Source organism: Vigna radiata, chromosome 7 (assembly GCF_000741045.1).
Source record: "Vigna radiata var. radiata cultivar VC1973A chromosome 7, Vradiata_ver6, whole genome shotgun sequence".
Classification (NCBI taxonomy): Eukaryota; Viridiplantae; Streptophyta; class Magnoliopsida; order Fabales; family Fabaceae; genus Vigna; species Vigna radiata.
This window is the reverse complement of record NC_028357.1, coordinates 45,433,313-45,447,849: the sequence shown is the minus strand read 5'-3', so window position 1 is coordinate 45,447,849 and position 14,537 is coordinate 45,433,313. Positions and strand designations below refer to the sequence as shown.

General features: G+C 32.2%; 2 protein-coding genes across 5 annotated transcripts; one reads left to right on the top strand and one right to left on the bottom strand.

Annotated features, from left to right (window-relative positions):
• Window positions 1-4,042: 4,042 nt before the first annotated feature.
• LOC106767001 (nitrate regulatory gene2 protein) lies at window positions 4,043-9,526 on the top strand. Of its 4 annotated transcripts, none has more exons than XM_022783907.1 (5): window positions 4,043-4,269; window positions 5,001-6,121; window positions 6,504-6,715; window positions 7,349-7,572; window positions 8,004-9,526. In XM_022783907.1, exons 2-5 carry the CDS (start codon window positions 5,014-5,016, stop codon window positions 8,698-8,700), a joined length of 2,241 nt encoding a protein of 746 aa, XP_022639628.1. In that variant the 5' UTR covers window positions 4,043-4,269; window positions 5,001-5,013; the 3' UTR covers window positions 8,701-9,526. The 4 variants fall into 4 exon arrangements, with proteins under 4 accessions (XP_022639628.1, XP_014507295.1, XP_022639626.1 ...); XM_014651809.2 differs by having other exon boundaries at window positions 4,996-6,121; XM_022783905.1 differs by having other exon boundaries at window positions 4,043-4,374; window positions 4,996-6,121.
• Window positions 9,527-10,031: 505 nt separating this feature from the next.
• Window positions 10,032-14,178, bottom strand: LOC106765795 (mitochondrial outer membrane import complex protein METAXIN). Its single transcript, XM_014650532.2, has 6 exons — window positions 13,976-14,178; window positions 13,526-13,863; window positions 13,070-13,146; window positions 12,855-12,915; window positions 11,767-11,923; window positions 10,032-10,614 (listed from the first exon to the last, which is right to left on the bottom strand). The coding sequence occupies exons 1-6, from the start codon at window positions 14,118-14,120 to the stop codon at window positions 10,433-10,435; spliced, it is 960 nt and encodes a 319-aa protein (XP_014506018.1). The 5' UTR covers window positions 14,121-14,178; the 3' UTR covers window positions 10,032-10,432.
• Between the last annotated feature and the right edge of the window lie 359 nt (window positions 14,179-14,537).

The following is a 14,537-nucleotide window of genomic DNA, read 5'->3' as shown; positions in this document are numbered from 1 at the left end:
ATATATATATATATATATATATATATATATATATATATATATATATATATATATATATAATATTTAATAATAATATTCCTTTATAAAATATAAAAACTCAAACATTATTATAACCATAACCATGACACTGAGTACATGTAAAGATACCATATACTTGAGGAAAAATATATCATTTAAAAGGAACTCATTATTAAGAGGAGATGGTAGAGAATAATGCTAAGTATGAGTTAAGGTTTCATATTGGATTAAAAAAACAAAGTTAAACATAGTATAAAATAAAAGACTTGTAAACTCATTGTGTTAAGATTTTAGGTTAAAAGTGATGTAAAGTATCTTATATATGTGATTAAACTAAATGACTCTCCTATACATATATAAATCCATGTATTTGTCAAAATTGTAATTCCACTCTTTGAAGGTGAAAATATGATCTATAAGACTAGATTTATGAGATGTTGTAGCTCGAATCAAAATGCACAAGGAAAAAAAAAATAAAAAAAAACAAAGATAAAGTCATGATGTTTGTTTGGAGGTAATTCATAACATCCTTGTATATAAAGGATGAAAGAGTCAAAGACAAATAGAAAATACTTAAAACAAATTGTTGAGAAAATTATGACCGTAAAGTGATACTTGAGAAAAAAAGATTTCCACTAATTTTTCAAGGAACTCAACAAATAACATAGTTCAAAAGTAAGAATTAAGAATGAAAAATAACTTATTCTGAAATGTCCGAGAATAATTTCAATTAAAACTCGTTTAAGTATCAAATTAATTTTTAAAGTCTTTTAAGTTTCTTATATTACTAAAATCTATTAAGTATATTTTTAATGTTTGAAAAATTACAAGATTTCCTTTGAAAACAAACTTTCTGTGATCAAAGATTATCAACCTAAAAATATTCAAAGTTTGTGAGAAAGATAGAATATTTGTTTTGAATATGATGAAGGAAAAATTGACTAAAAAAAATCAAAATAAAAAAAAGATGAATATTTTTTGAAAAAGTTATAAGAAAATAAATAAAAACCCACGTTCTATTGACGAAATTCAAACCTAACAAACAAAAAAGATAATTATGGTAAAAAAGAATCACAACAACCAAAAATGTTGAAATGAAAGATGTGATTCGAAAGAGAAAAAATGAAAACTGTAAACAAAAAAGGAAAAAAAAATAAAGAGAACAAATGTGAAAATTTAAAATTCAAATAGACATATGTTAAGCAAGGAATACTAAAAATACTTAAAGAAAAACTGAATAATTATAATAACAAGAATGTTTATGACGAATGAAACTGCATCTAAATGTGTGATGTGACTGACTATTGCAGTAACGAGATATAAAGAAAAAGAAAAAAGAAAAGAAATAATAAGATAAGGATTGCAGTCATGTGATTATGTTGGCGTGGGAGTGGAAATGAAGCATGCGTGGCGTAACGTTCCATAGAATCTTTGTCGTTCCTTCTGTTGCGGTGCTGCTGACCTTTTATTCATTAGAGATGAACAAAAATTAAGGTAACAGGATATTCCAACCTATTTATGTTAAAGCAATAAAAAATTAGAACAAGTAAAACTTTTACTAATATCATTATACTATTGATGTAAATAATTTGATATATTACTACTTTATAAAATACTTATGTAATATAAACTTCTATCTCATTACGTTTGGTATTTTTTTTTTCAAAAATAATCATTTTCAAAGTGCAGTCAAAACATTAAATAATTTTTTAAAACTGAAAATAGGTCAATGTAAATACTTGCAAGATATAAAAACGAGAGGAAATAATAAGAATGATGTTGAAATAACTTACAATGAAGTAAATTAATTTTATTATTTGAAATCTATACAATTGTAGATTAACATTATAAAATCACAAAGTTTGAAAACATTAAAATAACCCAAATTTTAAAAGTATAAAAATTTTACATGGTGTGAATACATTCTGTCTTAATTCTTAATAGGTTCACAATTATAATTAACAAAAATTAATCCAAAAAAACATTAATATATATATATATATATATATATATATATATATATATATTGTGAAAATAGATTAGAATTTGAGAATGAATCCAGCTCGAATTGAGATTAGGTTGGATTTAAAAAAAATAAAATTCTTTTATACAAATTAATTTTGAACTTGATTTACTTAGAATTGAAGTATTGTTCCCTTCACTATCAATCATCTTAAACCTCTCCACCACCCTTTTTTAATTACAAAATACCTTTTAAACTTTAACTTTTATTTATGCTCGCGGATTTCATTACGGCTTCGCCTCTGCCACCCTCGGAACCGTTGTCGTAGCCTTCACAGTCATCACCTTTACCATCACTGTTAACGTCACCACCACTCCTAGAAATCTATTCTCCTCCACCTACCGTATCTTCGTCGAAAAAATCTCCTCCGTCGACACCGGAGAATTCCCCTCTTCCACGAACGTCGATTCATTCACTGCCACCACCAACTCCTTCTACTTATCCACCACCTACCCCATTTACTTCTCCACCACCTTCTCCCACATCGCCGCCACGTTCACAACCGTCACCATGTGTGTCACGTCACTCTTTGTGTGGTACAAAAGGAAAAGAAGCCATTATCAAGGAGGGAAAGGATATAGAAATGGAAGGAACTCATGCAAAAGAGCAAACCAGGATTTCGATTTCATCCTATTGATGAAAAACTTGTCACTTGGTATCTCCTAAACAAGATATCATACTCTAATTTCATAGACAGAGCAATAACTGATGTAGATCTCAACAAAAGTGAGCCATAAGAGCTTCCAGTTATTTGCTGTTTATTTCAGATTAGTTTCTATGGGGGGGCGGGGGAGGGGAGGGGTGAGGGTGGGTGACGGAAACGAGAGAAGGAGAAGAGAGAGAGAGAAAGGGGTTGAGTGTGGTATGCACTAGGATGGAGGGTATAAAATTAGGATTTTTAATTAAAAGTATACAAACTTAATGGTAAAAGTAAAAAGAAAAAATTAACTTAAGGATAGTTTTGAAAAAAAATAAAAATTGGGAAGGTGGAACAAGAAATTGTGGTAATGGAGGGAGCAACATTTTGAATCTGTGATGAATCGGATTAATTCATCAACCAACATATTTTAATTTAATTATATATTATTTTGTATTTTAATATTATTAATTAATATTTTTATCGTATTGTAAACATGAATGAATAAAGAAAAAAAATGTTTCAAAAATAAAATATTATAAATTCTTCCATTAAAGATTAATCGTATAATTTGATAAACAACACAAATTAATACTATAAATTTATTTATTTTGCTTTTAGATTACATCTTATGTATATTTTTTTTTTTGAATTGTTTTTAGAATTTAATATTATTCTAGAATAAAATTATTTAAATTTAAATTATAAAAAAATTATAATTTATTTTGGATTTAAAAAAAACTTGCAAGCGAGTCGTCAACCCATTGAATTTAAAAACTAATCATGAACCGAATTGGATTCAATTATAAATGTTTTTATCTGGAATATCTTGAATTTTATTTTACTTTATTTATAAAAATATCAATAGATTTATTTATACCAAAATCAGGTTACTCTTATAATTTGTCATTTCTTATTTATTTTATGAAAAAAATATTCTTTGCAAATTTAATTATAAATTGTCATTTATTATTTTTTTCTTCTAAAATTTGACACATCAAATCAACATAATTATAATTCAACGAGTTAAACCACATCGACATAATTTCTTTTTAGTCATGACTCTTTAATTGTTTGAATTTTTTTTTTACTTTAATTTGGTCAGGCTGACTGGGTCATTGTTTTGAGTTCTACTAATTTATTTTAACCCTAAAAAATTAAAAATTTATATTTAAGTTAAAAGTAATCAAAACTAAAAATTTAAAAATCTTAAAAACTAAACATTAATTATAATTTAAAAATATTTTTCAACTTACAACTATAGTATATTTGACTTTGATTTAAAATAACTGAAAATTCAATTCAAAAGATAACCAGAGTAGAGTTTTTTCCCATTTCTATTGACATTTTCCATTTGTGGCTGTGAAGAAATTAAATGCAATACGAAGGGCAGTGCACTTAGTTGTCACCTTTTCAGTTTTTGCTCTTTAAACTGATTCTTTTTGTGTTCCCCACACAATACCCTTTCTCTCTCATTCTAGTTCTGCATGTTTTGACCGTTGTTTTCTCAACGTCTCTCTCTCTCTCTCTCTCTCTCTCCCTCTCTCTCCCTCTCTCTCTCACACACAGAGTTCAACGTCCCCATTGTGAGGTATGCTCCTCAGTTCAATGCTTCACACTGTTCATCTCTACACTTAATCAAACCCTCCTTAGCATTTTTTTGGTTCTGCATTTGTCAACTCTTCACAGCAAGAGAGTGAGTGAAGCTTCATTCAGTTTTTGGTCAAATTGGTACCTTCCATCTATGCTGTCATCTTTTCTCGTTGCAGATGTTCTTGACACCATTTCTGCAATTTCCGTAATAGTATTTATGTAAATCTTTAACACCGTTGTTTGCCCCCCTAGTTTGTGATCTGAATAAGGTTTTTCTTCTTCTTCAGATGATTGAGGATTGTTTTAATGTCCACCCTTTATTAATTTCACTTCAAGACGTGTTTATGTTGAAAATTTAGGGTGTTTATTTCTCACCTTTGCCCAAAACAAAGGTTCCCAAATCAAAAGTTCTATGCTTTCTTAATGTCTCCGCATTGTGTCCAACGGAAAACATAGAGGAATCTCCATTACTTGTTTCAATTGGTCAAATCTATATTTACATTGCTTGCCCTATTTAGTCTTGATAGCAAAGAAAAGCATCTAACTTTATTTACCCTGATGCATTTCTTTTGGTTATAATAATGTTGAATTTACTTTGTTATTGTTTTTTTCGCTCCAATTCAATTTTTATGGCATTCGATGTATGTGTTGGATTTGCGATAGATGAAAATATAAACCCTTTGATATTCATATTCATTTTAACGCAATCCTGATATATTCATAGGAAAGGCATAGAGAAGAGATGGGATGTTCTCAATCAAGGTTGGATGATGAAGAGGCAGTCAAGCTTTGCAAAGATAGAAAACGTTTCATCAAACAGGCTGTTGAGCAAAGAGCTCAATTTGCTACTGAGCATGTGGCATACATTCAGTGTCTGAAAAGGGTTTCAGCAGCACTGTTAGATTACTTTGAAGGCGATGAGTCGCACCATTTGCCATTAGATTCATTCATAAGCCCACCTTCCACACCTGTGAAGAAAACCAGTCCTCTTAGCTTCATTCCCATATCATCAAAATCCTTCAGCCCAACAACAATTGAGTTTGAACCCAAATCAACTTTGAAGGTGAATTACTTAAGGCCGGGTGGTACTCCAGCAATTTCAGTTGAGGAAAGGCCTCAATCGCCGGAAGTGGTTCGGGTCGAAACATATTATCCCATGCACCAGTTTGGCATTGATGGTTTCTTTCCTATGCAATCCTCACCTATGAATTCCTCAGTTTTTGCTTATTCTCCAAATAATAGGCCTAATATCCCTCCTCCTTCACCTCAATCTTCCCTTTGGGAATCATTTTGGAACCCTTTTTCATCATTGGACTATTATGGTTACCCCAACCAAAGTAGTTTTGGCCAGACTGGGATGGATAATGAGATCGGAGGACTGAGGCAAGTCCGAGAAGAAGAAGGAATACCAGACCTGGAAGAAGATGGAACTGAACAAAAGGATTTTGATGAAAAGGGAAATGTAGCAGAAGTAAGAGGCAAAATTGATGTAAACTCGTCTAAAGAACAAGTCACAGTTGAAGATGTTGATGAACACAAGGAGAAAGTGGAGGGAACGGCTTCTGAAACTGGAAATGCGAATGAAGTCACCGAACAAGCCAATGGCGGTGAATGTTTACAAGTATCTAAAGCTCAAACTGCTGGTCAGGAAATGGAAACCGGTAATCAAGAAGCCAAGGAAGACACTCCTGGTTTTACTGTTTATGTAAACCGAAGACCAACAAGCATGGCTGAAGTGATCAGGGATCTTGAAGCTCAATTCACAGTAATCTGCAATGCGGCTAATGATGTCTCCGCATTGTTAGAGGCCAAGAAAACTCAGAATTCGGCAGCACCAAATGAACTGTCAGGTTTGATGAAAGTATTCAATTTATATTTTGACTGTTTCAAGTATTATTGTTATTGCATGCTCCATTTCGCTGTTCTGATTTGTATGTCGACCCTCAAGTTTCTATAATAACCTCATATTTGCTCTGTTACGTTGTAGGAACCAAATATTTAGCAATGCTTGAGAACATTATTAACGTTTGATTTCTCAAGATTGCAATTTTCTTTTCATTTCCCATTTCAAAAGTCAATCTACCATAATATAGAAAATGTATTTGCCTTGCATAGAAAAAAATGTTACTTGTTCCCAAGTTTTCATTTGACTTTTGTGCGTCATTTTTCTTTCGCTCATACCTATTTGGGAAATTTTCAAGAATATAAATTTGACTTATTTTCCTTTTGCAGCATCAAAAATGTTGAACCCAATAGCGCTGTTCCGCTCAGCTTCCTTACGAACATCCTCATCAAGAATTTTAGTGAATTCTTCATACACTACGGATGAGGATTTCGAAGGCACCGATGATCCATCCGAGGAAGATTGTTTGTTTTCTGCTGGTCATCAGTCAACGTTAGACAAGTTATATGCGTGGGAGAAGAAACTTTACGAGGAAGTCAGGGTATATTACTGAATTTTTCATTTATTACTTAACATGTATCCTTGAACTATTATTAAACCCATATTCATTGTAAAATTATTTCAATAAAAATTCTCAGATGACATGCTTTGGTAAAGGTAATTGGTGCTTGAAATATAGCCTGTTAAAACTAACAACTCTTCCATCTGGTCGTCAATACAATTTTTTTAAACCTTTTACTGGCCATTGTTCAATTGTCACTAAGCCGTTATCTAGACGATTGTTTGGGCATGAACAAATTAGTATTCACTCATAATTTTGTCAATCCATCTATAAACATTACACTTGTGATGGTTAGTGCTAAATTCCAATTACATTTAAATAAGATTTCAAGGTACTTATTTAATCATCCAAGAGGTTTAGCTCTAGCTAATATGGAAAAATCGCAATGCCTCTAATTGACAAATATACATTTTCCTAAAGATGTTTAATAGTTATTTGAAAAGAAATCACACTGGAGGCCAACTTAAGCATTTAATTTAATTCAGTAATTTTTTTCAATCTCTCATTTAGTTGAATTTTTTAGATGATTATTGTTAAAGGTCATGTTGCCTATGATTGTATACAATTTTATAATGGGAAACTTAATGCTATGCTCACTTTCTTCTCCAATAGTCTGGAGAACGTGTTCGAATCGCATATGACAAAAAATGTCAGCAACTCAGGAATCATGATGTAAATGGAGAGGAACCCTCTTCCATTGATAAAACAAGGGCAGCCATTGGAGATCTACATACCCAGATAACAGTTTCAATACACTCAGTTGAATCTATTTCCAGGAGAATTGAAGCTTTAAGGGATGAGGAGTTGCATCCCCAGCTTTTTGAACTGGTGCAAGGGTACGTATGAAAATCATTATTCCATATTCTAGATGAACTTTAAAACTCACTTCTGCCACAATTCAAAGGTTTTTCACTGTGAGCATTCCAATTTGTCCTGTATGTCCATTCTTTATGCTAATGATGCTAGTCTTTGTCTGGTAATAGTACAGTTAGTTAGAGTTAAAAAGTTCTACTTATAATTAATTTTACGATACTCTGTATATTAGAGCTACTTCCAATTAAGTTTACAGAGCATGTACTTAACTTTGTCTATGCAGTAGTAGGCCATAAGATTGTGTATCCATTTTTTATTTAAAAACTTTGATCACGGGCTTCTTGTCTGGAGAATGTGTATCCATGCATACAAGAACGCTTTTTGTGCAACGTATCAAATGCATGTAATTACAAATAAAGTATCTTGTATGCTGATTTAACGTACAAACTAACAGGCTTGCCAAGATGTGGAAAGTGATGGCAGAATGCCATCAGGCACAGCAGAGAACCTTAGATGAAGCCAAAATTCTTCTTGTTGACACTGATGCGAGAAAACAGTTTGCCAAATCACTAACTGATCGACAAAGGCTTGCTCGTTCTGTCTCCAGTCTTGAAACTGAACTGAGACATTGGCGAAACACCTTTGCATCGTGGATCAGTTCTCAAAGATCCTATATCCATGGTCTAACTGGCTGGCTTTTAAGGTGTGTGAGATGTGAGCATGATCCATCAAAGCTAGCATGCTCTCCTCGTAGGTCTAGTGGCACTCATCCATTATTTGGACTTTGTGTTCAGTGGTCAAGGCGTCTAGATGTCCTTCAAGAAACTGCAGTACTTGATGGCATAGACTCTTTTGTAGCAGGCATAGGGTCCTTCTATGTACAACAATCAAGAGAAGAAACTCGAAGAAATCAAGTTGGATCAAAAGAACAAGATGAGAATATGAAAATGGTGGAAGTTTGTCATGTTGAAGAAGTGATGAGTACTGAGAAATTGGCTGAAGTTGCTATTGAGGTGCTCTGTGCTGGTATGTCAACTGCTATGAGCTCAATGGCAGAGTTTTCTGTTGATTATGCTGAGGGATACAATGAAATTGTTAAGAAATGGGAGTATGTGAACTTGCAGCAGATTTCTTGTGGAACTGATACATAGATATAGATAGAGGTGGCTTACATTTTTTTATTCATTTAAATAGTTTAGCAAAGGGTTTCAATGGAAGTACTTTGTGTCCAAGGATTAATTTAGATGAAAGGAAAAGGGGAGGGAAAAATTTTATGCCAATCTCTCACCACTGTTAGACAATTTTTGTAGTTTGGGGAGGGGAATGAGAATTTTCAATGTAATGCTCAAGACCGACCCTCTTTTTTTAAGTTTTTAAGAACATTTTGAAGTTCTCTAATTTGGGGATCTTAAACACCGAGGTCTCCTTTTTTCTGCATAACGCTAAAGCAATTTCATATTTGGTTAGAAGGGAGTGAAATCCCTTGTTTCTCTGCAATATCTGCAAAGTCATTGTTTTGCAGATTCTATAGAGTTACTATTGCTATATCTCATTAGCTGTCGGGCTTATGCTGTTTTCATATCTCATTTAAAGAAAAAGTTGATTCAGATGTTTTGATCGAATGATTGACCAACCCAGAACTGACTTTGTTTTCCGGCTTTCCGGATTTGGCTATGGAAATTCCAGAACTCTGGGTTTGGCCGATCTAGCCATGAAAACTTCAGTGAAATAGGAAGGTTTGAAGAACCAAAATCTAACCATTTTGACAACCCTAGTTCAAGTCAATCAGAAAGGAGTTTCAGTGGTATTTGGAGATGGTGAAGGAGATGACGAGAATGTTGCAGAAAGAGAAATACATGGAGATGGAGAAGGAGTGTACAAGTTAAGATGTAAAAGAAGTGGACTAAACACGTTAGTGAAATATATTCTAACTTATCAAGACTTCACGACTTGAGTCAAATTAACAAAAAGACTTATTGATTACACATTTCAAAAAAATAAATTTAATTAAAACTATATAAAGTCAAAAAACCGAATTGAGATTGATACAACTACGAGGATTGAAGAGTTTTAACCATTAACAAAAAAAGACAACCCAAAGGTTGAAAATTCATCACTTCTTAATCGAGCATACAAAGTGGACTTCGGGTCATAATAACGAAGAGTAACAAAGAGCGTTAGCAAGATTTTCTTTCAGAGACATGTACACAAAATTGTGAATGCTGCTTTTGCATTTAAAACAGATCAAGATTGATTGCGCACAAAAGCTCTCCATACCATCACATAATAAAATTCCAAGAGAAGATGAAGAAAGGAGAGAACAACAAATTTATGCCTATTTTTATTGAATTATATATACGTTTATATACAATAATACAGTGAAAAAAAAAATAACATAAAGCAGAATGAAAAGGGAGCTTATAACAGATTATCATTGGTAATAGATTTTAATTTAACAAGTTTTATCTCAATAAAATAAATGAAAATAAATAAATAAATTTATTTGAAACGGGTAAATTTTACAATTTTTTTTTTCAAATTTCTATTTAGACCCACGAACCAATCTGTCTAGTGTGGACCTTTACAAAACAATACAAGCCTACGAAAGTATTTTTGATAATATTATCAAATCAATTGAACATGCGGATTTCACAAATCTAGCCTAATAAAAGAGCCGTACGCTTATCCACCCCTAGTCATCATTAATTTCCGACAACTCAATAGATAATGGCAACTTCCCATTATCAATCACACTCGTGTATAATTAGAATGATGGTAATTTTCCAATTTTGCATGCTAACAAAGTAGGAGATACTTGTTTTATTAAGGTTGGTGGCAGCCTTGTCTTTGTCATTGAAGAAAGATATACGAACAAAGGCAATTTCATTCATCGTAATCAAGACCAGCATCATCTAACTCCAGTTCAGCATCATCATACGTAGTCATAAGTGTGAGGAACACAACAACTGCAACCAACTGTGCTACCACAAAATATTTGGCCTTCCTTTTGAAGGTTTTCTCCTCCTGTGTTTTCTCCCTTTTCGGTTTACTCTTAGGCTTCGAACCTAATTAAAAAAATGACAAAATCAAGCTTTTTAAAGAATAACAGGACATGGAAGTTTAAAATAGCAAATAGACATTTTCAAATAATTATTAATTTACTGTATGATGATAATACAACTTTTTTCCATGATCTAAATATGACCACATGATGAAATTTAAAAGGCAGACCAAGATATAGGAATTAGGAGACAATTACTAAGAGCCTTATTTTTAATTGAATTTTGGTTCCCATAAAAGAAACTTCTTTGGATTTCATCCCTTGAAAATTTAAAATTATTGATTTTAGTTAATTTCATTTTCTTTGGGACGAAAACCAAAGAACTGTTCTTATAAAAAAATAAAATTAAAACCGTTCATTTTACATAGACTAAATATATATTTAAACTTTTTGTTTTATCACACAAAAGCACAAGATGAAGTAACTTGGTCGTAAATCTAATCTAAAAAAACATCGATCAAGTCAACCTCAATTGTTATTTTTTACACAGGGAGCAGTGATGAACACATGTTTGAAATATAATTTAAAAATTAAACAATTATTTCTTCATTCAATGATGTAATAGATGTTTGAGTTAATTTATATATTATAAAATGAGAATAATTAACTTACTATTGATCCGAGGGTGGAACTTATTTTATCATTAACATGAAATCATTACTTAAAAATGAAATTTGAATTTAATTTAAATATGCAACAAAAACAGTAGATATAGAACATGGATTCAGGTAATTGATCGATGACACAACGGCATGGATTTGAAGGGAAAAGGAATTTAAACAAGATTGGAACATAGCGTTTGTTTCACTCTAGTTACCAGATTTTTATATAATAGTGAATAGAAATAACAAGTTAGCAGGAGATTTCATCTTAAAAAACGCTGAAAGATTGACATTATTTTATTTGTTAATTTCACCTATCCCATAATTCTTGTGTCAGTGGAAATCTATGAATTTCAGAATACTCCAACCCATGTATAGAATTTTGTCAGAAATAATAACCTGGAAAACAGAGATGTTTTTTGATACTACCCCACCAATAAAATTATTTTAGTTATCTATACCCCTCCTCCTCCATAAAAAGATATGCCTCTCCAAGAAATATCATCAAACAAAGCTGAAGTGTCGAATTACAAAGTCCATAACATATCATATACCTGATTGACTTCTGGAAGCATATGATGATGAACCAGCATGAAATTGTGGAACAGAGGAAGGAGATGGAGTAGCTTCTAGAATCTCGTTTTGAAATTGTTGCACATACCTAACCAAATTAGCATGCTCTAAAAACTTGATTCGCAGCACTGAAGATTCCTGATGGTACGACAATGAAGGATGTGGGGCTTAAAGTTTTCTCAGAAAAACTGTCCGAGTGATTATAATAAGCAACCAGACTAAAAGGAAAAAATAAAAAATAAAAAATATATCTCTGACCTTCCTTAAGAAAGGCCAGGAATCCCATAGGTAGAAGAATGTAAGGAAACTTAGTACATAAGCTTACAAGGCTTTTGTGTCAAAGATTAGTTTATTTCCTAATATCGGATTAGGATTATAAAACATGTTTCTCCATAAGAAAACTAGGAATCCCAAATCAACAATCTCTCATTTGCTCAGCCATCTCACTATAACAAGTCAAAGTTACAAATTGTCCACCTAGTGCACTTCATTGAAATTATTATATTATTTCTAGATCTATTGTTATACAAACTCCCATGCTTCTTCTAACACCAAAGAGGTAAAGAGAAGTATTAATGATCATAAAGCCCCAAATACACCACATCACAGCATAAAACATCTCTTACTAGTAGCAGGTCTAACAAGAATGGTGAAATTGAGGTTGACTGTTTATTTCCAAATCTGGAACGGATTTTAGCCAGATTTAATACTCTTATTTTTAGGATAAAATCTTTTAAATATCGACTACAATTCCTTGAGAACAATCTTAGTCAATTGCCCTTCCCTCTGCCAAATGCATATAAACATTTACAAACACTTCATACTTTCATATCCCTCTTTCACCTAACTATTAGACTAATGTGCTACATTGCTTCTATAGAATGCCAAAAACATTTATTCTTATATTGAGATCTAACCACATTTATGATATTTTCAAAGTGTAAAATGTAACTTCCATAACAATCCTTGTCCAATTTAATTGGCCAGTATAAACCAAGCTGTCAATAGAATGTCCATAACCATCTCAAAACAAACAATAGAAACACTGTTAATTAGTATTAATACTTACAGGTAAAGTTTGAAGAACAACTAGTCCATGTGCAAGAAAAATAGCATCTAAGCTTGATGGCCTGGATAAACCAAATAGAGCATATGAATACATCATCTGGAGGTGGAAGTTAATAAATTCTTTAAAAATGAAAAACAAACCAAAGTCTCCCCACAAAATGCTCTAACAAAATATAAGCTTACGACTTCATGTACAGCTCAACCAGAGGAAATCACCTGTTTTCATGTAAGTAATTCTGTTCGCCTAAGTAAGTAGACAAGGCATCATATCCAGAGTTTGCTCTTTCGTAAATCTGTCCATCACTAATAACTAAGCATAGATGCCAAATTAAAGAGAAAATCACGCAAAATAATAAATCTGCTTGCTAACACACACGCACACACAAACGAAGGGAAACCCTATACTTTGGGTCAAACATGATCAAGACCCTTGTACTGTCATATTGATGAATTACTTCCTCAAAATTTCAAAAAAAAAAAAACATATCGGTTTAGTCCCTCTTACCTTTAAAATGTATTCTTATTGAGGAGAGGCCAAATCAACATTTTTTAAAGTTTAATGACCAAAGACCATGATCATGTTTGGTCGGAAGTATAGAGACCAGAAACACAAATTTCCCAAAATATGAAATCAAAGAACGTAGTTACATAAGGAAAGAAAAATAAACTGACCTCTTCTTTCTTTACTTCAGCATTGTCATTAGCAATCCCATGTTTCAGCTTTACCCAATGAGCTTTTTTCCAATAGAGAATCTTCCCCAATGGCCACGGAAGATCAGAGTAATAGATGCTATAAGCAGAGGAACCTTCACCCCCTAACCAGAGTTCATAGGCAAGTGCATCAGCAAGCCAAGTGGTGAGAATTGCTTTGGTTGAAATCCACTCAGGGACTGTAGAAAACACACTGTCCAAATCAACAACCCCAACATCTTTCTTCAAGCACTCAATGATACCCTCTCTCTCGTTGTTATAAGCCACGCAGTCACCAAACTCAAAGTACGGAATTTGATCTAAACAAAAGAAAAATTGCATAACCATAAGCAAACAAAGTAAAAAATGAATAAAAATATGAGATGGAAATGTGAACCCATAAGCTTGAGAGAGATTAAAAAAGAGGTTTACCGGTATGAGGGTTATTGAGGTGGAAATCCAAGTGGAAGGGAACTTTAGCGAATTTGAGATAGATGTATGCAGAGAGACATTCAGGGCAACCAGTTGGGAGACCAAAACATGGTTTACGCACCACCAGAGTGTTAATTTCCGCCATACATCAAAATCAAAGATTCCTCCGGGTTTAGCTTAGGGTTTATATCTCCCTGCTTTTGTGTCTGATTTCTTTGTTTCTTTTCATTTTCTTTTAAATGGGCCTGTTTTGGAAAAGATGGGCCTGTTTTTAAAAAATATATTTTTATTTTGTTTTTGAATAATTTGTAAAAATAAGAGACTTTACTTAAAATTAAATTTAAAAATAATAAGAGTATTTTTGTGTATGACTAACATAAAAAGTTATATTAGTCAGTTAAAAATAATAGCAACCGCTTATAAAAATAAACAAATTTAATATTCAATTCAATATTTAATTAGATCATAATGTTTTTCTTTCTAACATTCACGTCAAGTTATAATTAAAGGATAATATATTTTTTTTACACTTTGACTGAATATATGTCCTTCCAGGCATTAT